At 37.1% G+C, this 25,126-nt stretch overlaps 1 protein-coding gene across 1 annotated transcript in view; it reads left to right on the forward strand.

The window, feature by feature from the left end:
• Positions 1–25,126, forward strand: part of grid2 (glutamate receptor, ionotropic, delta 2) — a 226,683-nt gene that overhangs the window by 79,399 nt on the left and 122,158 nt on the right. Inside the window, exon 9 of the mRNA XM_088911157.1 lies at positions 24,576–24,677. Within this exon, the coding sequence (XP_088767283.1) occupies positions 24,576–24,677 (102 nt within the window). The remainder of the gene's footprint in view (positions 1–24,575; positions 24,678–25,126) is intronic.

The following is a 25,126-nucleotide window of genomic DNA, read 5'->3' on the forward strand; positions in this document are numbered from 1 at the left end:
CAACTTACACTATGTAACTGTTTCATCTTATTTAAACCATTTTATTTTCTATTTTTTGAGGGAGAATAATGCATCACATGCCATTGTTGTACTTTTAACCCTTCAATATCTCATAGTACCAACTCTGCACCTTGTGGTGCTGCATGGCAGCTTACCAGTATACAGCACCACACCTATAGGACAGCATGGCCTATGGCCTTGGTCGTATACTAAAACAGGGTAACGGGGTAGGAAATACTTTCATTACTATCAAGACAAATAGAATTTTGACAAGCTTGAATATAACATTACATATTAAGTTCATTGACACGAGTTGCAGAACACATCTAGAACATAACTTTAGATAAGCTCATTCCATTAAAGGTGGAAACTCTGAGACAGAACTGTACGCCTCTCTCTGCACTGGCCTAAAGGAGCTCAGAGGGAAGACTAATCTTACTCATCCAATTTCACCTCATCGAGTGCTAATTAAAATTTATGTGAAGCTTTCCAAATGTTAAACAAACAGAGGTGTGTTCAGCTCATGCAATATGAACAGGCTTTAAGGCCATGTGGCTGCAGATCTCATTTTAATCTCTTGGTTGCAGTTTACAGAAAAATGCACATACTGTACAGTGATGAGAATCAATTTAATTTACGGCATACTCAGATTATTTTAACAGACTATCTAACTAAATTCTTAGCAGTTCTGCCCAGGGTAAAGAGTAAAGTTTTGATATTTCGTCTATTCTCCAGTCAAGACCAGGAAACCTTGCAGATTTATTTTCCGTAATGTGTGAAAAGAGTAACCATGGGAAATGAAATTCAATGGCTATTTTGAAAAATAAGAAAGTCTCCTAAAATATCTTAGTGTATTTAGATGCTGCTGTTTTGTATATGTTGAACTGATGCTAAGATTAGGTTAAAAACATGACCTGCTTGCCTTTTAAAAATTATGAACTCAATATTTGTTGTTTTCTCAAAATCTCTTTCTCCTGTGGTTGAATACCAAGTTTTGTAACTTGTTTAAAAACTTGCAGGTGAATTGAAGTTGGACTTTGTATTGTCCTAAATATACGCCATCACAATTCTTTAATCTCTACAAACATACAGTATCTGCAAATTCAACACATCTGAGAGAATAAAAGCCATGCATTTGTTAAGATAGCGCTTTGTTAAATGTGCCCACAGCACAACTACAGTAGATGTCATTGAGAAGGCATATATAAGCACAACTACACAATGTAAGTAGTTCAGGTGGGTAGCTGCGTCAGCATGCGTAGGCTGCAAAGGAACAAGTAATAGGTTTATTCCATGCTGAAAAAAAGAAGAAGAAAGAGAACACAACGTTTCGGCCGTGGAGCCTTCTTCAGGTGTGAGAGAGACAGGGCAGTAGGCAGAGGTAAAGTAGCGGGAGAACAAAAGTTGGGAGGGAGGAGGAGTGAGAGGCGGGAGCAGGGGACAGAAAGAGAGGCCAATCAAGAGGTGTGAAGTCAGAATGGGTGCAGAGAGGTGTGAAATGAAACTTCCAATGAATGGAGAAAATTTAAAAGAACAGTAGTCTGTCGTTAAGGGAAGGGAGAAGGTGTGATCCTAGCTGCAGAATAATTTTAGTTTCGGTGGTCTTTCTGATGTATGAGTTCGGAAAACCGTCTTTGAGAACATAGACAGAGAGATTAGAGTGGTCGTGGCCGTCAGAGGTGAAATGAGAAACAATGGGCTTGGAGAGATCTTTAATCTTTACAGCCCTGACGTGTTCTCTGAAACGGTCTCCGAGTCTCCTTCCTGTTTCTCCAATGTAGATGGCTGGGCATTTACTGCAAGAGATACAGTAAATAAGGTTGCTGGAGGTACAAGATGCTGTCTGGGTGATCCGGAATTGTCCTGAGGGGCCTTGAATGAGTGTGGTGGTGGCTGTGTATTTGCAGGTGATACAGCGAGCTCTGTTGCAAGGGAAAGTGCCTGGTGTGGATGGTTGTTGAGGGCGGTCAAGGGAGCTGTGAACAAGGAGGTTACGCAGATTAGGTGGTCGGCGATATGAGATGATAGGGCGATCAGAAAAGAGGGTCCCAATGGAGGGATCATCCTGTAGGATGGAAAAGTTTTGGTTAATGGTCCTGGGGATAGAAAGTGTGTTAGGGTGTTAAGGAAGCACCAAAGGAATGCGGTTGTTACGGCGGGAGTTCCTGATCGGGTTGATGATCCGGGGGGTGTTTTTGGCTCGGGCAAGGGCCCTGTCAATCACACTGCTGGGGTATCCTCTGTTGATGAAAAATGAGTACATTTCGAGGGCTTGGTTCTCGAAGTCGATGTCGTCGCTGCATAATCGTCGTAACCTAAGGAACTGTGAGGATTCTTACTAAGGATTCTAAGGATTCTTACTTCACACCTCTTGATTGGCCTCTCTTTCTGTCCCCTGCTCCCGCCTCTCACTCCTCCTCCCTCCCAACCTTTGTTCTCCCGCTACTTTACCTCTGCCTACTGCCCTGTCTCTCTCACACCTGAAGAAGGCTCCACGGCCGAAACGTTGTGTTCTCTTTCTTCTTCTTTTTTTCAGCATGGAATAAACCTATTACTTTCTCCTACACAATGTAAGTACTGCTGGTGCCACATATTTAGGCACCTCAAATCACCGCAGTACAAACAAATAGACTAGAGAATAAGTAAAGATTGAAACGGTAATTTAAAACAATTACATTTACTGATGTTCAAACAATATGTTATAGTTAAAATATCCAAAGGTTTAAGAAGTGTTTTAATTCACTTCCAGAAGTAATCATCTTCAGGGATTAGGTAATTCTGCGTTAAAGTAACGAGTTTAATTTATTGCATCTTTAGGTTTATTTCCCATTTATTTCTATGTAAAGGGATAAGTGGGTTTGCCTGTTTACAAACATAGATTCATACAGAATAACAGAAACATTATTCTTTTTTATTCTACAGAATATTAAATCACTCATTTCAACTTCTTCACTATTTAGTGCATCTGATCCCTCAGACACTGACTTTGTTTTGAGCTGCTAAAAGTTAATAGCACAACCAAAATCCACTAAGACATTTACTAATGATATTCAAAAAACTGTGAGCATTTGATTGAATAAATCTGACTTATTTTTACTAATGTATCAGAACACAGCAAAACACCTCTTCCAGTTTAATTACATTAAAGTGATTTGAGGCTTTAAAACTATTTAACACATGAAACTTAACACATAATTAATAAAATAATCAAAAATTATCACATCACGTTACCACCCTCTGGCCAAACTAAAAATGCAATTAGCAAGTGTCAAAACTGGTTATAAAAATAATTAATAGGTGATTTGTTACAGTAATTTGTGTGTTTTAGAAAATAAAATATGAAAAGAAGCAAACCTATATTCAATGGATAAAGCCAAGCTGTATCAACATTGATAGGTCTAAAATAAGAATATGATCAAATATGCTTTATACTGTAGGTATGAATAGTGTAACCTTTAAAGTTATATATTCAACATACTACTTAGTTAAACTTTAAGTGATTTCACTGCCTCCTTCCCTCAGGAACTAAGACAGATTACAAATTAAATTGTCAGATTTCATTAGAGATAATGGCTTGAGACACACACTATTTTAATACTGTACCATGCTTCCAAAGATGAAATTAATCTTTGAGCACAAACTAATTGCATTAAGTCAGAATCACCAAATCATTGAAGATGAATACTTGTGCATGAATTAAAATGCTTATTAAATCTTTCAATTTATAAAAGATTGTGTTTGTGTTTTAGTGAATGTACCTTTTTGTTTTAAACTTACTTTAAAGTGTCTTTCAAATATTTATTTGTTATCTGTCTTGCTTGTTTGTGTTCTGGGCATTTTAGTTGAAAAGGAGTTCATCTTTCACAATATGAAGTGGGTATGTATCCCAATGTGTAAATAGCTCAGCAGAGCTAAATGTCTTTTAAAGACATGCTTAAAACCATTGACAAACCTGACAGCTTTTCTTGCATAAACATCACAAAAACACACACAGTATCTTGACAGTGTCCCCTTTTTGACATTGTTTTAAAATTGCTGCAGATGTAATTGTAGCACATGATTACTCTTTCCAAAGTAGGAAATATTTTAAAAATATAATGTAGATACTTTAGGAACAGGGGAAGAATTTCTCTTTAAATAAATATAAATAGATAATATTTTGAAATCTGGTGCTTTGGAAGGAAAGGTTTCTGGAGAACCTTGGAACTAACTGAATTGTATTTCAATCTCTTGGTCAACAATTACTGACCTTACTGAAATTCTAAATAATTAGTGGAGTACCACAGGGTTTCATATTAGGACCTCTGCTTTTTCTTTCTTGTCATACAGAAATTTGACTTTTCTGTCAAATTTGATAAAGCCTCCCATGATAAAAGGTTCAAGAAAAGTTTGCATTAGATACATAAAGAGCAGGTAGAGTGGGGAGTTACTTCCGTTGATGAAAGGCGAGGAGTAACAGTAATTTGTCACCACCAGCATTCATCAGGACTCCATTTTACATTTAGACTTGCTTTATTCTCAAGCTCTGTTCTCTGCCGCATCCTCCATCTAGAGTATCCCCTTGTGCTTTTTTGCTGAAAATTGTGAATAACCTGTATTGCAGTCATGTTTTATTTGTGATAAGTGATAAATACAAAGTAGGATAATTACATTTCAAATACAGTATTTAGAAATGTATTAAATGTTTAATTTATTTTTACTGTGTATGCTATGTATATTTAGTGTTAATTATCATTATAGGGTTCTAAAATGGTTTTTCACTAATCAAAATATTTTCTTTATAAATATAATGAATAATTATATTTTTATAATTCAGAGTAATTCTCTGTATGTTTAGAACTTATGTAAAATCAGTTATGGATAAGGCTTGTGAGTAGAACTTATAATTAAGTCATAGAACTGAAATCAAGGGATGAAAACTTGTACAATGCACTATGAAGACTTCCTGTATGGTTATAGCTTTTGATTTTTTAATATTTTACTGAAGATAATTATGAACACAATATTGTGTAGCAATTTCAAGGAGTGTTTAAACCTGCTGTTTTTAAAATTCCTTGAAAACAAAATTGCACTGTTATATTCAGGTGTAAACACAGAATTCTAAAAAAGTGCTGTCCTATGATAACTTAAGGAAAGATCAAATAACTTTTACTTTTACATTAAAAACTATTTTTAAACTGAAATCGAAAGTACAAATTTCAATGGTTTTATTAAGGAGACGACATGAGATTTTTTGACAACAGTTCTTGTGTTGAATTCATTAGCAAATTTCTATGTTCAGATGGACTCTTAAGTGGCCTCCCTTTTAAACTGTGCCGTCATGCAGATGGGCTTTCAAGTCAGCCATAAATTGACACATTCTTAATCTGAACACTGCTGCTAAATCTACCGATAGCTCTCATGCTCTCCGGTGACATGCTGCCTTGAAAGCAACAGTACCTCTTTTTGTGTTTGGAACCCCCTGACACACACATACACACACACACCACTCCACCACTGACAAAAGTACCTTAGTGATGGATATCTCTGTAGATAGGAATTCAATCTCCTATCTGTTTTGATTTTAAAAAAGGCTAGAATTGATGGCATTAAACAGAAATCGCTGTACAGCATACCAATCATTGACTCCTTCTAGCAGTCTTTAAACACCTCCCTTATTCATATCAACCACTGAACTTTGGATTTAGAATTTTAATGATGCTGGGTTGCTCATTAGTTGCCATGAGTCATTCACGCAGAGACAGAAAAAAGCAGCTTCTGAAATCCATCATGATGCATGGAGGCAGATGATGATGGCTTTTCTGTCTCAGAATGCAAGCAGTGTGCTGAAGAACTGTAAGGAAATGATTTCTAAACTAACACTTGAAAACATTTTTGGTGACAGTATATGTGTGATGTGACCCCCTCAAAGTTAAGCTCTTTGAGATGATGTATTGATAACAAGTTGTTAATCAGCCCCACTGTTTTCCAAAAAACTTATTGGAGCCATTGTCTGTCAATTTTGTATTTATAAATTTCTAATGTCAAAGTCCTTGCAAGATCCAAACAAAAATGGGAATATATATTTCTCTATTTTGGGGAGAGCAGGTCAATTAGCAACTTTTTTTCTGTTTCTTCTGGGAGCACTTTTGAACACCACATGTAGTTACCATTCACATTTTTTAAAGGCTCACAGATGATTTTTATTTTTTAAGACATTAATTCTGTCTCCTTTCACAGCAAGTAAAATAGGCAGGAGCAGGAGTTCACTGGGCTCAGCCACTTCTGAACTGCATAAATGCCAGTTTCATTCATCAAGTGCTTGATTTGATAATTGTTCATCAGTTCTGACAGAAATAAGGCAATGTACATAATACAAGATCAGAGAATAATTTAGTGATTATGAATTGAGCCTATATTAAATTTGCAGATTTAACTGGAACTAATCAAAAAACAATTCAGTGATGAGGGAATGCATCTGTGGAAAATGCACAGCCCTGCTAGAAATTACTGTGTCTTTACAATTCTATGCCTTTAGTAACATGAGATAATAATTGTGAACACTAAAGAAAATCAATTTCTTCTTCCTGAAAAGTATATTTATAACACCAGGCCAAGGTTCCTGATACAGCTCAAATCGTTATAGGATTTAAAAAATAGTGCTATTATTTTGCTATAAAATGCAATACGGATCAATTAATACATAGATGTTATCCAGGTTTAGTTTAGTACATTGATTTATTTCAGTGTGTACTACATAATATTCAGGAAACATCAACAAAGCTTTTATGTGATAACAGAGAGAAGCTTTACTATTACCATAATAATTCTAAGTGAATTCACAAGAATTGGCTGGATGGCTCTGCTTTCAGAACTTGTGAAAGCCTGAAAAAAATGTTTATCTCACTTAGTTGTGAGTGAGTTACATGTGAGCTCAACAGAAACCCTAGTAATAGAAACAGGTGGGGTAATTACATCAGCATTCTAAATTAGTTTACTGTACTGTATATACAGTATATACTATATGTGTCCTATTTGTTTCTTTAAAATTGCTTAAATTACAATGAATAAACATGCATTTAACTGTCATACAGTATGCAATAGAATCTACTGTACCTATTTTATGCCATGAGTTAATTACCAGCAACTTACCGGAGATTTGTGTTCACTTTGTGCTTGTGTGGGAGAATGGTAATTTTAGGGCAATAAAGCTTGACTTTGAGCTCTGTGTTTCTAATAGAGGAGGTGAGGAAAGACAGCTGTGCTTGGGAAAGAAGCATCAATCTGTCCCTGCTCTGCCGGGAAGCAGACAGGATTCACATCTGCTCTGCTGGATGTTCCCTTTACCCTTTTCTTTCTAAGAGCACTATGGAGCTTTGGTAACCTTGGCATTTCAGCACTTGATGTCACTTTTCAGATTTACTCTGATCCAATTCAATTGGAGGTCAATGCACTAAAACGCAAAACTTTTATTGCTGATTATAGTACAGCAGGACAACAGATGCCATGTTGTTTTATGCTTAATGCCACCTTAGGTTCCCACATTTTATGGTCCACATACTGTACATGTATCCTTTTCCACCAGGTTGTCTCATGAAAGGATTAGCACCGAATCAACTTTTGAGCCATGTTCCAGCACAAAATTAAAGTTTCTGTATTGCTGCAGGTGTGCAGCATCTCAGTTTTACAGATATTCACGTGAAGCATTAGACAATATTAGAGTTCTGCATCACAGATTCTGTTTTAAGGATTGCCAATGGAATAACACTGTTAGTTGGAATTGGTTGAAGGAATGAGGGAAAAGTACTGAGAATGGCCAAATCTTTTTTGAAGAGGAGTTTAGATAGATATACTGTAGGTATTAATCTCAAAGTTCTGCTGTCACTTAGCATAAGTATTAGATACATTTGCACCAGCAAAAAGCTTAGAGGCTAAGCATATTTAAGACTTCTCAGATAGCTTAGAACTAATGAACATTACTGTCCACTACCCCCCCCCCCACCCCCCCACTGGGCTGTTGTGGTCCTCCACTAGTAATCCAGACAGCATTCTGAACACATAATCCCATGATAGTACTTTTTAAACTTGGTCTATATGGATCTTGCTTTTGCAGAACTGTTTTAATGTTGCATTACTGTAATGTGCTGTTAAGCTTTGATACTTTTCCTTATAATTTGAAAGGAAATTATTGTAAAGCTTGGCTCTGGTACAGTTGAGAAGCACTTAGCCTGTAACTATTTATGTTTCTGAAAGGCTGAGTAGCAGGGGCACTTTCAAATAAATGTGCCATGTAAACGTCCTGGTGGCATTTAAGTAAAATTGTAAATGTCAGTGATAAAGACATGAAAACCATTTTAAGGGAAGGATATCCCCTTGAGTAAGAGATCCCCATTTCCCCCCGATTTTCCATTTCATTAGGTAGATTCAAATGTTCTTTTAAATAAGTTATTATTGCCTTTGGGGAAGGAAAAGAAAAAATCATTGATTAGTCCTGCTTCGTAGGGTTTTGCCTCTACAAGATGGCATGAAGCTAAATTGAATGTGAATTTCTGATGGTTTTCATTTCCAGCTTTAACCTCTTTAAAAAATGTATAAGGAAGAAAGAAAATCTTTTTTTTCCCTTAACAAATAAAGGGGTTTAAGTACAAAAAAGTAACCTGCCTTCACCTTCCTCTTGCTTGGGAAAAGTATATTGACTTTGTACTGCGGTCGATTGCAGCCGCCAGTCTCTGCGGAAATTGCCTAGCAGAACTACACTGGTCTTTGAATTAAGCAGCAACAGCTACCTTTCCTCTTTGCCTTCAGGTTAGAAGCCCTGTTCAACTATTAATATGTGTTAGAGACGTATGAAGCTACTGGGGTTCCTTCAGAAAGAATGAGTTTGGAAGGCTGTGGGAAACTAGTCATCATTTGGGCATTTCATGCTCCCTGTTATGGGGTGGCAACAGGACAAGACTTAGGGCTAAGATTTGCTTCAAGATGCACTATTCTCCTTGTACTGTGGCTTGACTTTCTTTCCTCTCAGAAACTGTACAAACCGCTTGTGAAAAATGATCGAGTTTTAGAAAAGGTGCTTCTGAATAACAAGTTTTCACTTTTTTTTGTTCTGTTATTGTGTTTGCATTTTTATGGTTGCCCATAAAAAGGTCCGGCAGAACTGGGTTTTGGGGTTGGAAAGAGATCTTGTGTCAAAATTATTGTCCATGATTCAGATGTCCGGCCGCATGAAGTTTTTCCCACATTGGCATTCCTGGACAATATTGGACAATTTCTGAGGGCTGACATCCATGGGACTGGGGATGATTTGTAATTATTTAGGAAATTTGTTTAAAAGTCTGATGAAGAGAATATAGAAATTGGAAATATTTTGCATGTGATTCATAAGAAATGATGACACTGGAATAAGGTCTATTGACAGTTTTGCATTTGAAAATGTGTCTAAAATCCTACACAAATTACAAACATAAATCATCGAGAAATCATGATTATGTAGATTGACATGTATATTGATATGTACATAACAATCACATTTTTTAAAAGTTATATATATATAGCAGAATACATCTGACAGTAATGACAAAAGAACATGAAAAACATGATGAAAATACAGAAAAATAAAAATATTTAACTATACTGTATATCTGTTTGTGTAAGGGACATCAAATCTTCACATCAGAAATAATACTAGCACTTGATCTTATAATTAAGGTGTTTATGAAAGCACTATAGAGTTGAAAAAATAATAGGTACTGACTTTACAACCCCAAGATTTTTAATTATTTAGAGGTGAAGTTGGATATCAGGATAAGCTTGTTCACCCTGTTGAATGTGAGACATTAATAAATGCATGAAGTATGATTATAAATTAACTTGGTGCTTTAGTCAGTAGGTTACACACATCTACAGCTTATCTTGATCTAAATTTCACTTACAGGAAATTGTAAAGCAAGTTGTTGTCTCGCTTTCTTCTTAGACACATGACATTTCATGTTTGTGTATAGCCTTTAATAAATGACTGTTGCTGAAGCTAGCAGACAAGATTTATTTCAGAACTATATCCCCTGGCATGGGAACAAAGTAGAGGTTAATTCTGGTGGGCTGTTTCAGGGGCACATCAGAGCAACGAGGATGAAAAGTCTCTCCAAGCCAATGGTTCCCTTTCCTGCCTCTCTTGGCCATGTTTACGTAGACCTTTTCCTCTGCATCCTTTCACTAGGATTCAAGGACTCCTCCTAAAGGTCATCAAAAGCTAGTCACCCTTAAACTAGCTTCAGACCTTCAGTTAAATACTCTGTAATTTTTTCTCAGTCTCTCTATTCATTTACTAACATCTGCACCAGATGTGACAGAATGTGACAATCCACATTCTGTTAAGACTAGGTGTTTATTTTGAATCTCTGTAGAGGAGAACTGTTTTTGAAGAGCACCGATGTCTATGGAAGGGATTAACAAAAATAAATTTGTTCAATAAGTGCAATAATGCATTGTACAAGACAATGTGGATTATTTCAACACTGGTTCTATGCATTTAGTTATTTATGCTGCTCTGATGATACTTATTTAACTATTGAGAATTAATTATGTTTGGCAGTTCATTGCTAATTAAGTGTGCATGTTAGTCAAAGGACTTTGTGTCTCAGTTCAACAGCATGAGGTATTTTTCTGATGAACAATAGGTTTTCAAAGGCTTGTCTGTATTAATATTCTCTGAATTTGATTTATGTGCATGCCCATATTTACAGTACTCACTAATACTTCCTTCAAAGGATAATTTTTTAATTTAACATTTAAGCAATGATTAGGTTTAGAAACACATATTCTATAGAAGCTTCCATGGGTTAATACCAAAAGAATATTAAGGTCAGAAACAAGTGGAGGCTCACTCAGGTGCTCCAAGGATCTCATTCCAATTTTGTTGAAGAAAGCCAAGAGTGCGAACTTTAGTAACAAGGCTGTGTGACTTGATATTACAAACAGCTCCTATTATCCAGGTGTATTCAGATCTGCTTTCAGATCTCATTAGCTCAGGAGGGATAATAAGAATATTCTCATTTTGAGTAATTAGTTCTTGAATAGTTTAGTGTGTTCAAATATTAATAAAATAAAGTAGATTTTCCAGTTTCTGAAACCCAGCTATGCTGATGTATCTTCGTACAACTCTGAACTAAAGATATAATTAAAGTTGAGCAGCTTTATATGTGATATTGGCAGCTCATGAACAGCACTTCAGTACACTGTGTGTGTGTACAGTATAGAGAAAGAAGTTATTTAAAAAAAACAAGAAACTAAAGTCACGGGTGCCACAATGTAAAAAAATAGATTCTAGCAGTTCTGCAGAAAAATGATCTAAAAAACAGGCATTTCAAAATTAAATTTCATTGAAATCACTAAACAATAGATAGGAGGTTTAACATTTTGGAAAATGTTTTAAAAACTAATAGTGTTTCCCTTCCTAATACTGTATGTGTTGTGCCAACAAGATCAGTAAGACAATTTGGAGTATTTGGAATAAACTTTCCCAAACATGTCCCAAAATGTTTTATTTATAAACACAAACATGCTCCCCTGCTCCCTCCCTTGTAGTACATAAAAATGGATGGATGGAAGATTATAGAAAACTACTGAACAGCTCATGCACCTGGAATTCTAAAGCAGGATTGCTGAATACCCCTGAAAAGTGTTTTCATCTCACTCTGTAAAATAAAACTGCACATCTTCAGGGCCATCGAATACAGCCTGAGCCCTTTTGCCTTTCCTCCATTAGGAATTACAATGTGTAAGCTAAGGATTAGAAAAGAGCTGTGCTCTGTAATACTGTCTTGTGTTTACGAGCTGTGGTTCATGCCATCTTATGATTTGTGCCGAGTCGCTCGATCTACAAGATGATGGGTCCCTTCTATGTAGTTTGTTTTTCTGGCTTATGTTCCTTAATTCGACAATGCGCTGAATTGAGACTAATTCTCTTAGTTCTCATTACAGCACATCTGACAGCTGTCTAAGGTGGTAAGCATGGCTTACTGGTGCTTTCTGTGGGTTTTATTGCCATCGTCTCCGATGAAAGTAGTTATAAGACTCATCCACTGGCGCGATTCTCTCTGGTGCTTTTGTACTTGCTAAATCGGATTTGCATCACTTATCAGACCAAAATATCATAATTTCAGTAATGAAACAATGTTTCATTTGGAGCAGATAAGAGAATTAAAAGTGAACATTTCAAATCCTTACTTTATTAAATATTTACGCTATGTGCATTGCTGTCTTCTGTGAAGCTGCTTTGTTGGCACCAGTCTACAATAATGTCAGTGGATGCTAAAGTGAATCATGATTCCTGATTTCATCATTCTTCCTGGAGTGAAGCATTTATTCTAACATTATAAAATCCTATCAAGCTTCTTTTTATATTTACAGTTCCAAAATCCACTTAAATGGGTTGGAGATTGACCCTGACAAAATATTTTCACACTTAAAAATGCAAAAGAAGATGATGCTTGCAAATGTAATGTAATTTACAAATTCAGAACTACTGTATATCACTCACTTACCTTTTACTCTACCTGTCTGGTGCCCAAGAATAACCTGGTATGTTTATTTGAACATGTCTCAGTATTCCCTTTGTTACTGATGCCGTGCTTAGCTGTGCCGCACAGCACAGTACAGCACAGCACAGCACAAGCTTGCTGCTTGTGTCACTAGAGATGCAAATACCACTCTTCACATGCTCTTACTTAGCTCAGGCTCCAGGAGGCATGGCTAAAGCTGATCTAAAATATGCTGCCTTTAGGACAGACCTCATCTTGCTGTCTAACTTTACTGCTCTTCCCTCTGCTCTCTCTGTGACATGTCACAGTAAACTTTCACAAGGATGGCACTGAGCAGCAAACACAGTCCAGCACACTACTGGTGTTCTTCATACCAGTACAGGGAGGGACAAGAAACTGAGTGGTTGAGATACTTTAAATGGAGGGAAAAACTAGGGTTTTCAGTTGCATGGAAGAGAAAAGACAAAGCAAGCAGCAGAATTGTGGGGTGGGCTAATAGTGCTGAAAGGCAGGCCAGCTGAGAGACATACAGTAGCCAAGGGGGGAAGGTACCAGGAAGCTGTAGAATGATAAAGACTAGCTGGTAAAGAGTGGGGGATTCTATGAATACTGTTGAAGAAGAAGTGGTGAGATTGTTCTCTGAGAGTGACACAAGGCTCAAGATGAAATCCATGGTTGAAGAGAGTAAGGGTGGCAAAGGAAGTCAGATCTTGAGTGGCTTTCAATGGGACAGTATCCAGGAGAGAATAGCTGATCGGAGATCAGGTGCTGGAGATTTTCATTGCACCACATACAGTATATTCTCTCTCTCCCCTTTATTTTCTCTGTTAAAGAAAAAAAGAATTGTAGGTGATTCCAACTTTGGATGAGATCTTCAAATTAATTGGCTGATAAAAACCAAACAGGCTAGAATGGCTGAACTGCTTCCTCTTATGTACAGTATTTCTTACGAGACTTTTGTCATTACAATGTCAGTTTGCCATTGCAATGCCTGCTTAGACCCTTCACTGTCAGACCTTCTTAAGTTTCGAATTGCTGCATTTATCAAATGTTGCTATGAAGTTAGTTGTTTTGCTTGAAGCTGCAGGAGACTGTGTTGAGGAGAATGGATTTTCTCAGTCACTGGTTAGTAAATGCTGTGATTTTTGTGTCTACAGTGGACAATTGGAATGCTTATTCATTGCTTAGCAATTCAGCTCAGGCCAACGGAGGTAACAGCAAGATGCCCATGTCCGAAAGTTTCTGCTCACATAAGTTGTAGAGTTGCAGTACCAGAAGCGTAAAGTTGGGGTTTCCCAGAGATATGACTTTTTGAAAATAAAACATCTCCAATGATGTTAAACTGCAAAACTCATATTGATTCTCTTTTTTTTTTGCTTCCATACACAGCATAATTAATCCTGCCATGGGTTAATAAGGGCCTTTGTGCTTTCCTGCCTTGTGACAAAGTGCTATGCCAACTAAGCTCTGTACCGTGGCGTGAAGCTATTACGTGCGACTACCGACTCAATAAATTGAACCGTCTTCCAATTATACCCTCATCCCCACGGTGCCAGATATAGGGAGCAGGCTGTTACTGTTCCCCCGACAATGTTTCCATGCACAGAACAAAAGATCCTCTTCACTTTAATCATATTTACACAGGCACTTCATCGCTTCGGTGCAGGCCTGGCTCCTTTCATCTCTGGCTCCAATTAAAGTGACTATTTAGAGGAATCTAAGTTTGGCCAGCTGAACTCATAATAACAGATCCTCATACTGAGAGAAGAATAGAATCTCCTCATGTTGAACTACATGCTGTATAATGAGAGCCAGAGGAGAGGGGACCAAATTGATGGCATTGAGATCATGTATCCATAAAATAACGTCTTCTGCATTGTATTGTATTAACCACCTCAGTGTGAGTTCTATCATTGAAGTTATTGAAATTTAAGTGCTAAGTGGTTACTTAATAATTGTCCAGCTCAGGTTATAAAGATATGAGATTTTGATGTTACTTTGCTGTGATCCTTGTGTGTCGAATTGAATTACTCCACTTTGATGAAACACTTTGATTTTTAATTAGGATTTGTTTTTAGCCACTGCTCATAATTGAATAGTATAGTATCAATTTAATATAATTTCAAGAGTAATTCTAACCAAAAGAAAATGCACATTTTCTAATATGTTTTAATTTCCTTTCACGAGGAAGAAACATTCAAGTTTATATTTGGACATTAAGCAAATAAAACAAAAACCTGAAGCAAAATACATGATCATAATTTATTGTTTAGAAACTTACAGTAAGTTATTGAGTCTGCTCAGCCAGTGCTCTTGTACTTAGAGAATAATAGCACTAAGAAAGTTTAAAACGAATTTAAAAATCAGAAAGTTTTTCCAAAAATTTCTTAAAGAAGAGGTGGAGTCCTATTGCTGCATTTGCTGCATGATGCCGAGTTACATGAAAGTAACTAAAAGACGTTAATTTAAAATTCCTTTATTATTCCCATAATCACCCAAATGTATTCATGATTTCACCTTTTTTGTCTCATAATGCATCTCATTAAAAAACTATATAATGTTTACCTCACATTGAAGAATACATCCTACTGTAAATGGTGCTTCTACTCATTCTTTACTCCCTGTTTTCCTTTCCCATTTTTTCTGAAAGTTTTCACATTGCTGATTGTATTAGGTATTATTTTTTAATTTGTCCCATGTCCACTTTTTGTTCTCCACTAACTGGTAAAAAGTCACATGAATAGCCAAAAGTATAAAGATATCATAGAAGTAATGCATCTGGTGCAGAATGAAGTCCAACCTTTCTGCCTTGGTCCTTGTCTCTTTGAGAAGAAGAGGTTTCCCTCCTCTCACTCATTCTCTAAAAAGGATGATGTACCCTGAGACAAGCTACGCTCACAATTTCATTGTTGTTTACTGTTCTAGTGCATGCTGGCTGTGCATTGTTCTCCAGCAGCGTTGGCTCTTATTGTTGGATTATGAGCCTGGACAATGTTCATTTGTAGGGATTCTTTATTAGGGATGGATATTGCTATTATTTTCAGGCTTTCTTTCCAAGCAATGATTTGAAGCACCTACAGATTTATAGACATCCTAATGCTAAAAAAATTAAAAGCACTTAAGGTGAAACAAGCAGTTGGAAACTAAAGTTGTTTTTAAATACTGCATGAATGTGATGACAATTTTAAGATTGGGATTTGATAAATAAAAACACCCACTCATTCATTTCAAATACCAAACCCAGTTCTGGATGGATAATTAGGTTTAGGTATTTGCAGGAATCCGTAGGAACATGGAAAGCTACCATCAAGTACTGGCTGTGCTGCTTGTAGTGGACAGATGGGTGGGTATTTATGATTCAGTCCCAGTTTAGTGTTCATGGAAAGAAGGATTTTTTCAGTTAAACAGCTGTGGAAGAGAATTAGTTCTTCTTTAAGGATCACAGTGCTTTCAGCAGCGTGATTTACATAACTCAAAAAGTCGCACAGAGACATAATTTTAATTTGCTTAGAATGAACAAAGAAATGCTGATGGATTCTAATTAAGGCTACAGAATAATTTATAATTAGTGAGAATTAATAGTGCCTGCCGCTGTTTCTGTCAGTCAGACAGATATTGTATCATAAAGAAATGTTCTCACAAAATAAAATTCATACGTTTAGCAATACTAAATGTATTATAACATTAATTTCCATTTCTGCTTTTGCCTGAAATGATTTCAACAGTAATTCCTTGACATGGCCGCTATTTACCCTTATATTTTGGGAATTGCACATTCATGTAGGCTAACCCAGCAGATACTGAGAGCAGAGCAGGTCTTACTCTAAACAGGACCCAAGTCTATTGGAGGGAACAGACACAGGCACACACTGAATGTTTTGAAACAACCATTAACCTAAAAAAACTTTAACCAAACACTAATGTGTCAAGCGTGTTTAGAAGTTACTTTCTGTAATACTGTAGTTAATTTACTTAATTTACTTATTTTTTTGCTACGACTCATTATTATTTAATTATTGCATTCTTCTTGTGGCAACTGTGCACTGCAGAACTCATTCTTGGAATTCTCTGCTTAAAGTCTGTCATAGCTTAAACACGTTCTTGGCAGCTTCAGAAAATCAGTTTCACTGGATGTCTTTACTGTAGCTCTCCTTCTTGACCCTGATCACCACACATTAAGAAAAAGAGAAGTGCATCATTGAGAAAATAAAAAGCAAAAAAAAATCCTTTCTAATAGTGTATGCATAAATGTTACTAATGGACAATGATCAATAACATCTGCTATCTTGCATCAATTATGTGGCATAATTACCCTGCCTCATTTCCCCATGGGCTCGGCACAGATACTGTAGTTTATTGCGTACCTCTTGGTGTGGTACAAGGGCCATACAATCTCAATACAATGGAGAATCTATGTTGCTAAGCATGTCAGTCCGTGTCATTATTTAAGAAGGCCACTGCAAGCATTAACCTTCCTTGCACTGTCTGAAAATACGATATCATACAAGTGATGCAAGTTAACCTGTTACATTGCCTAAGTGAATGTTGCTTAGCATATAACATAACATAGCATATACAGTAGCTCAACACCACACCTATCATGTGCAACAAGTCAACTGTTAAATTGAATAAGATTTTGCATGAAGAACAGCATAGAACTCTTCAAAGAGCAGCAAACCCTTTTCTCCTGCGCAGGATACAATATTCTCTAGGAATTTGTTTTACTCTGTAGCTTTGAAAGTAATATAATTTAGCTTGCACAGACCAGTTGCTTCTGAAACATAAATGAGTATTCTTTAGTATACCACTAAACAGGACATTAAAATGATGAAATAATCAATTTTACTTAATTAGTAAAGATGCTGTCACGACCCTCTTCCTATCCCTAGGGGGTGCCTTCCTGTCCTGTTCCTAGCTCCCCTGTGCCTTTTCATGTGCTTCCGGTGCATCTCGTGGTGGTGTACTATGTATTTCTGCTCTCTGCTGTCCTCCTGGCTCGGCATTGAGATCGGATGTCTTGAGGCCCGCCTCACCAGGTCACCCCACGTCCGTAGCCTGAGAGCTTTGGTCTCGTCCCCGACTCCGCCTGATACCTTGAGCCCGCTCCTGCTGCTTCACACAGGGTCTTTCCATTCCGCTGGTCTCTCCACGGCTAGCCCCCAGCTTCCATGACAGATGCCTTCTGGCATGATAACAAGAAACGATATATATGGAAGAATACATTAAAATAAGCATTCTCAGTAAAATAAGACATGCTAGTTTCTATTATTTTTATTGTGTTGTTGTAAGAAACATCTTATTCCTTGAAAATGTATTGTCAAGGAATACAGGAGAGTGGAACAGGAGAGTGGTTATGTTGTAAAGATAAAAGCAGATGCATTAGGATGAAGACACCATGTTTAAATTGGTTCAGGTGGGTAGCTGTGTCAGCATGCGTAGGCTTCAAAGGAACATTCCATGCTGAAAAGAGAAGAAAGAAAACACAATGTTTCGTCTGTGGAGCCTTCTTCAGGTGTCTTACAGCCAAAACATTGTGTTTTCTTTCTTCTCTTTTCAGCATGTTTAAATTGGTTTCAATTTTTTAAGAATTATATTAAAAATTCAAAATCAGTCTTCATGTTGTTGTGTGTGCAGTCCTACTTTTTCTAGACAGTAATCCTAACAAAATCTGAGGGAATGACGATTCTCTGTAGAGCTGCTGGGTGACAAGGTGTGGAGCCTGGCTGTCCAGTAGACCTTGGACTGTCCTGTAGGACCTTAGTCACTGTTCCTCTACAACAAGAGGAGACAGGCATCTGGAATGGATGCCCCTTGGTGCCTCATGCTGGAGGTGTACCAGACACAGCCCACTAGGAAGAAACCCTAAAATATGCTAGAGGGATTATACCTCTCAGCTAGCCTGGAAGAACCTGGGAATCCCCCAGGAGTAACTAGAGACTGTTGCTGGGGAAAGGGGAGTCTGGTCTATTCTGCTCAGCCTGTTACCACCGTGACCCTCACCAGGAGTAAATGGATGGAATACTGACAAAAAGGATGAAGTTTGGAATGGCATTCCAAATGAGTCCATTCAGCCAGCAATCAAAGAAGCCAATGTTGTCATACAGGTTTAGCTCCAGGTCCTGAAGTGGATTTGATAGCCCTAACCAGCCACCCACAAGCATGTTCTCCTGCTTGCCAGGGGAATCTTAATACAAACCCAGAAAGGCATGACCCTAGCGCAGAGCTGACGTTTATCACACTGGCTGGAGAACAAAGATAAGAAGCTTAGATTAGATTTCTCAGCTGCTTTTACAAAGAGACTAGAAAATGAATACAAATACAAGGTACATTTAGCTCTAATGGGTTTATTTTTAATTGTCAAGTAAAGCAGTGTGTGACTGCTTTAAATGTTATGGTCTAAATTAGTTTTTCATTTACACTTAATAAAATGTAAGCACTGTAATAAAGCAATCTTTAAATAAAGTACAGGAAACTACTGATGTAGATGATTTTTTAATGCTAAATAAAGGAATTTAAGCTGAATTATATATGTGTTTGTATTCAGACATTGTTTATTGATCAAAGTTAAACTTGTAACAGTTCCAATGCTTTAAAATTCTCTGGTGTGTTTACAATAAGCCTTTTGTGTACAGCCTCTTCATTTGCACTGTAAGTTTGTTTTTCAGGTCAGTATTAACTGCAGGTTAAAGGGTTTAGGAAATAGTACAGAATTTTAAACAGCCACTGACTCCTCTGGCAACTGCTACAGTACATCTAAAGCATTAAAATAATGAAAACAGCATTCTGAAGGAAAGGACAGCAAGTCACTGCAATATCCAGATTTGAAGGCCATTATTTGAAGTGAACCAGAGCCCTTATTGAGAGCAGAAGTGACTCACCACACATTAAAATCTCTAGCAATGTAAGCCTACAATTCTAGAGCATGAAGCATTTTCCATAACTACAAAGGCTCACTGTAAAAGTTCTGGCTTTATGATAAAGGAGATTGGAAAGTTTTAGTGTGTGGCTTTTGAAATGAAATGAAAATGTCAAGAAGAGATTGTGATACTAAAGAACAAAAGAAAAAACATTCAGAGCAATGGGATGCATTACCTGATATTTAAACTCATCCCTCTGTCTCTCCATTTTAAAAGCACCAAGCATTCCTTGTAATTTCACTTCCAGGAAATGAATTTGTACCAGTAGCTTTAAAGATAAATTTGTCAACTGGTGTTTATTTTTTATTATTTTGCTTTAAAAATGCATGAATACAAGAGGTAAGGTATATATTGTACATATTGGATCTGAATGTATGTTTTGATAGCATTCTCATACGATTTAAACTATAGCTTACCACTGATTCCATATTATGCTGCTTTCTAAAAAAGAGAGAGAACTGCCTCCTAGGAATTAAGCTTCTGCCATGAAAAGAGCCTGCAGCTGTTCATCATTGCAGCTGATAGAAATCATAAAAAATTTTACATTTTAATTGATCTGTTCTAATTTAATGCCAATGATAACTGGAGGTGGGTTTTCTCCAGGTGGTACTATTGCCTCTCATCTCCCAGAGAAAAGCGGACTAGGTTAATTGAAGACACTTAATTGTCCCTCAAAGCTTGTGTGCATGTGCGTTGAGCAGTGTGGTCCCAGTTTGTGCCCTGTGCTTCCTCTCTGAGAAAATGTCTGAGACCTCTTCATGAATACCTCCATGTTGTAGAGGCATTAATTATCTTTTAATATGAGCAGATACCAAAAATTCATATCTAGAGTTCACACCTGGGTGTGGAGAAGCCCTAGAAGTGATTTCCAGCTATGCAGTCTTCAACCCACATTCAAGTGGCCCTTGGGAGTCTCAGCTGTGACTTAGGGTTGATGCCCATATTCTTCTGAGTAGAGTTCTGTTGTGATACCCTGTACTGTACTGTACTGTACTGAATGACTGTTCCTGGTCAACTCATGTTTAACAAGGCAAACCATGTGAATTGTGTCATTAAAACTCATTCACTTCCTATGTAGTAACTGTGAAACACTTTTACAATTACAGACAGATTATGAACTGTCAGCAGAAAATAGCTCATCTCTTGTTAGACATTGAATGAGGAGAATTAGAGATCAGAGCTCCACACAACATCTGCTACAATTCTTTCTAAAATTATTATAAAGTACAATTCTTGTGTACTAAGGATGACGTGGTGTCAAGTGCTCTGATGGGCTCAGCAGGTGTCACTGATGTTTTTCAATGGTGGCTGGCACACTGTCCTTCAAGGTCAAGGTCTGTGGCCCTTCTCCATCTCTGTCAATATAAATATATTTTACTGTATTTCTGCAATATATAAAGCATTATCAGTGCAAGTAGCACTTCAGTAACACCAGGTTGAGTTGTCCTTCACCCTAAAATAGCCTATGCTGTCAAAAATGCCTAATATGTGACATGCAGTTAGACAGACGGTTATCTCTTATTTTCATGGACATTGCAGTACCTGTTTCAAGTACAGTCTGTGCAGTACCTAAAAGCATCTAGAAGTGTAATTTGTACTTTCATTAAGTCATCGCTTCCATCAAATTGAACATATTGAACAGGACTGAGATGTAACGTTGTACTATATGTTATTACTTACTGCACATCAGAGCATGCTAACATTTAAGGGATGAATATAGAATTAATCTTTTTTTTTCCAATAAGGAGCTAGTGCACCAAATTAGTTGTATTTTACTGTCCACTCTCCAATGGCCCAACAGATGACCTTTAATCAGTCCACAAAGTTCTGAACCCTACTGTTGGCTTTACCAGTCTTAACAGAATTGATCAGTTAAATGCTGAAACACATATTAAAGAGACAGATGGGGTGCAAAGGAACATGAATGCTCACTGATCATCTGTTTAAATGATGCCACAATTTGAAATATGAGGGGAATGGATTCTAACCCATGTGTGACCCTCATTGGAGTATGATTTATACACACTTATGAGTAAACAATGAGGGAAGCTGAGTCGCAAGGCCGCTTCTCCAGCAACATGATTGTATATTAAGGGCTCACTGGAGGAAAATGAATAATGTATAGTAACTGTCAGAGTAGTTAATGAAAGTGTCCGCAGCGGAGTGCCTAAATCAAAACTAATTTTGATGGACTAATTTCCTCACCAATGCTTACAACATGCTTCAGTGAGCAGATGCACATGGGGTCATCTTTTTACCCAGGTGCTTTAAGACGATGCAGGAAAAGGCGGTGAGTTTTAACGCAGCAGATCACCATGAACTCTTTGGCATCCTAGGGAAAACTTAGAAATTACAAAGGCCAGATGAATTTCCTGATTTCCTGAGCAACCTGATATTCTAGCTCTTCTGTCCTTAAGTTTGGTTCTTAATAAAGCATTCCTTTACCTTTTGTTTTCCTGTTCACTGGTGGATGCTATTTGGCCAGAGGTCAAGGCTTAACTAATATAAACTATGAACAGTCTGACACAGCAGCCATCAATGTGTTTAGGTTCCCTAAATATTCACAGACCTTATTAATGTTTTCAAGTGACCTTGAGTTGTATCACCCAAGACTTTACCAATCAGCCTCCCTGGGAGAAGATACTCTCTGTCTTGTTCAGTTTTCTTATATACAGTATAGAGAGAAATCAGCTCACTACAGGTAGCACTGCTTTCTCTGTACACTAATAAGTTCTTCAGTCTCTGGAGTACTTATGCACTGCTCTCAGCCATCTGACCTCAGCTCACCACTCCACATTCCTATGCTCCATCACAGGGATATAATCTTAGTAGCATAAAAAAATGTGGTGTTGTAACAATCACATAAATGTCAGAGCACTTTTCAAAGCTTTAACTGATGGCCCATGGAGCTCATTGAAGTTGCAAGTGATTGTGGTGCTCATTTTTTTTGCATATAAATAGGGACAAAATTCTGCATGATAGCTTCTGTTTTGAAGTGTGCTTGCACATCTTAATCCTGACATGACTGATAATGTATCAATTATCATGTTTTAAATATCAAATGAATTGCACCTTGCAATTTGCTGTAGATCATCATCATGATTAGTAATGCTGTGGAAATTTGTAATACAATGAACTGATAATGAGCAAAGACTCTTCCATTTCTTATTTAAAATAAACCTGAAACGTGTTTATATACTTAATAAAGATAATACTACTGTATGTTTATGTTTATGCCTTCTATAGACCACCTTTATAAATTATATCAGATTTAAATCCTACTGTTTTTAAATTTTTGTGTCACATTGTGTATAGGTATTATCTGGGACTCTATTTCTGTCATTACGTGTCTAGATACAGGGAATGCATGGCTGCCTGTGAGCAGTAGAATGATCATGAAAGAACTCCAGCTGACAGTGCAAGTGCAAGGCACAGGTTCAGACTATACTGCATCGTACAGCATCTCATTCTTAGTTGTATAACCAGGAGATTATGAAGATTCCAAAAGCTAGTATTCATCCTTATGACTTATTCACGCACATGTTCACATGTTCGCACAAGTTCTCATGAAATAAACTCCTTATGTAATTTCCAGTTGTACTGGATGTCAACTCATGTCAGCCTACAAGACGTTTGTGAGCATGGAAGAGCTCTAGATAATTACAAGCCCCTTATGAGTAAAGGAGAGATCTACGGTCCTACAACCCTCTAATGAGCATGGAAGTGATCTAGATTACTACAAGCTAAGTTATGTAATTGTCCACTCCTAGACAATTACAATGCCTTGATGTCTTCAAAAGAGTTGTGCAAAGGTTCTGCAAAAATTTAAAAAGGCTTTTATTCTTTTAATTGTAAGCTTACATTGCATGATTCCATTTAACACTGGTAATACTTGTGAGTAAGCAGCACTAAAAGCCCACCTGCCTCGACAGCAGGAGTCACTACTTGAGTAATGCCATTGCCAATTGACTAGAGATAACCTGCAAACTCTAGTTTGGATCCAATCTGTGCTTTGAGCTGAGTCCTTCATTGGTTGAGCCACTGCATAGCCCTTCGGTATGTGAGAAAGATACGAATGTGGTCAGAAGGCAAAATAGTTAAATCTGAAGCAAGTTAGCCTTGTTAATTTTTTAGAGTGCATATGTTTTCCAAATCCCTTGTTAGTCTCCAGAATTTCTTCTGCCTTTACATGTAAACTAAAGAAAGGAAGTGCCGCAGGGCACTCTGCGTCCCTGCTAACAAGCGAGTAAATGAAGTTTGTAACATTTGTATTAACAAGTGCTCTTACACGTCTCAAACCTCCAAAACATAAATGGCACATATTTATATAATTTAAACTCTTTAATTGCACCATCAACAAGAGGAGCTGTATTAAAATTTCTCTGGCAAAGTTAAATATTCCTAGTTTCTATTTTCCCATGACAATGTGTTTATAAACAGACATATTCATTGCATGGAAAGGAGCATAGGTTTTTTTAAATACAAAATTAATATGGTTATTTTTTAGCTCATTAGCCTGGAAAAAATCTCACAGCTACTTTCAGGAATCTCAGAATGATGATGCCCCTGAAAAAATGAGGGACTTAGTTATAAAATGTTCTACACATGTTTCTACATTTCTAGTGAGAAATAGTAATTTCTCCACCAGATCTGCTTGTGTATAATTGCTGCCTTGAGCTCCCCTGTGAGGGGTTTACATCAGTAGTGGATGAATGACTCTCTTGCTATAATTGAAGCAATTTTGGTATTAAAAGGTGCTATATAATTTCAGTTCAGTAATTTTTTATAATTATTGTGAAGACATGGAGGTTCAACTCAGTGTCTCACTAATAGAAAACCACCTACAGTATACACACCTGCCAAATGAGCCTAACCATTTTTCCTGAAGATAGCACTTACCTGCAATGCTTGAGACTTTGTTCTCTTAGAAACACAGGGAATATAAATGTCAACCCTCAATTTAGAACTGCAGCCCATGTTAAATGACTGTACCCTGTATATAAAGTATATTTGCAAGAATTAACATATGGTGTTAGATTAATATTATGTTACATAGCTGCAAACATTGCTCCCACTGATCATTATTTTCCAATCTTGCCCAGATGCAGTTTAGTTAATATTCTGCTTGTTTCTCTTCCAGCTGGGGACTTGGGATCCGGTTAATGGCCTGAATGGGACTCTGACAGACAGGAAACTGGAGAACAATATGCGTGGTGTGGTCTTGCGTGTGGTGACAGTGTTGGTAAGAACTCTTGTCTACGATATAATTGTAATACCTTATTTTCAAATGAAGAGAAAACCATTATACATAATACAGCTCCCCCACCCCATTCACACTCCACTAGGTTGTGCACAGGCATTGAAATCATGAATAATTAGGATTGACATTATGAAGAGTATGGTATGAAGAGGGAATGTTTGGGTGTGTGGAAAAAGGGGATCAATTGTTCAGATTCAACAAGAATCCACAATGTTAGATGAGCACCACCACTAGAATCTCCTTTACACAGCTGGTCAAAGCCATGGCCTAGTTTCAAACAAGTATCCTAAAAGCTGCAGAACCCAACATGCACACCTAATGGAGGCTTAAAATGGACTGGCCAATTCTGATAAACACAATATTTCAAACAAGTAATTAATTAAAATTAAATGGATAGCAACATGTGTTAGTGTTTTAACTAATTTAAGGGC

This window comes from Atractosteus spatula, chromosome 3 (genome assembly GCF_055471065.1).
Source record: "Atractosteus spatula isolate fAtrSpa1 chromosome 3, fAtrSpa1.hap1, whole genome shotgun sequence".
Lineage (NCBI taxonomy): Eukaryota > Metazoa > Chordata > Actinopteri > Semionotiformes > Lepisosteidae > Atractosteus > Atractosteus spatula.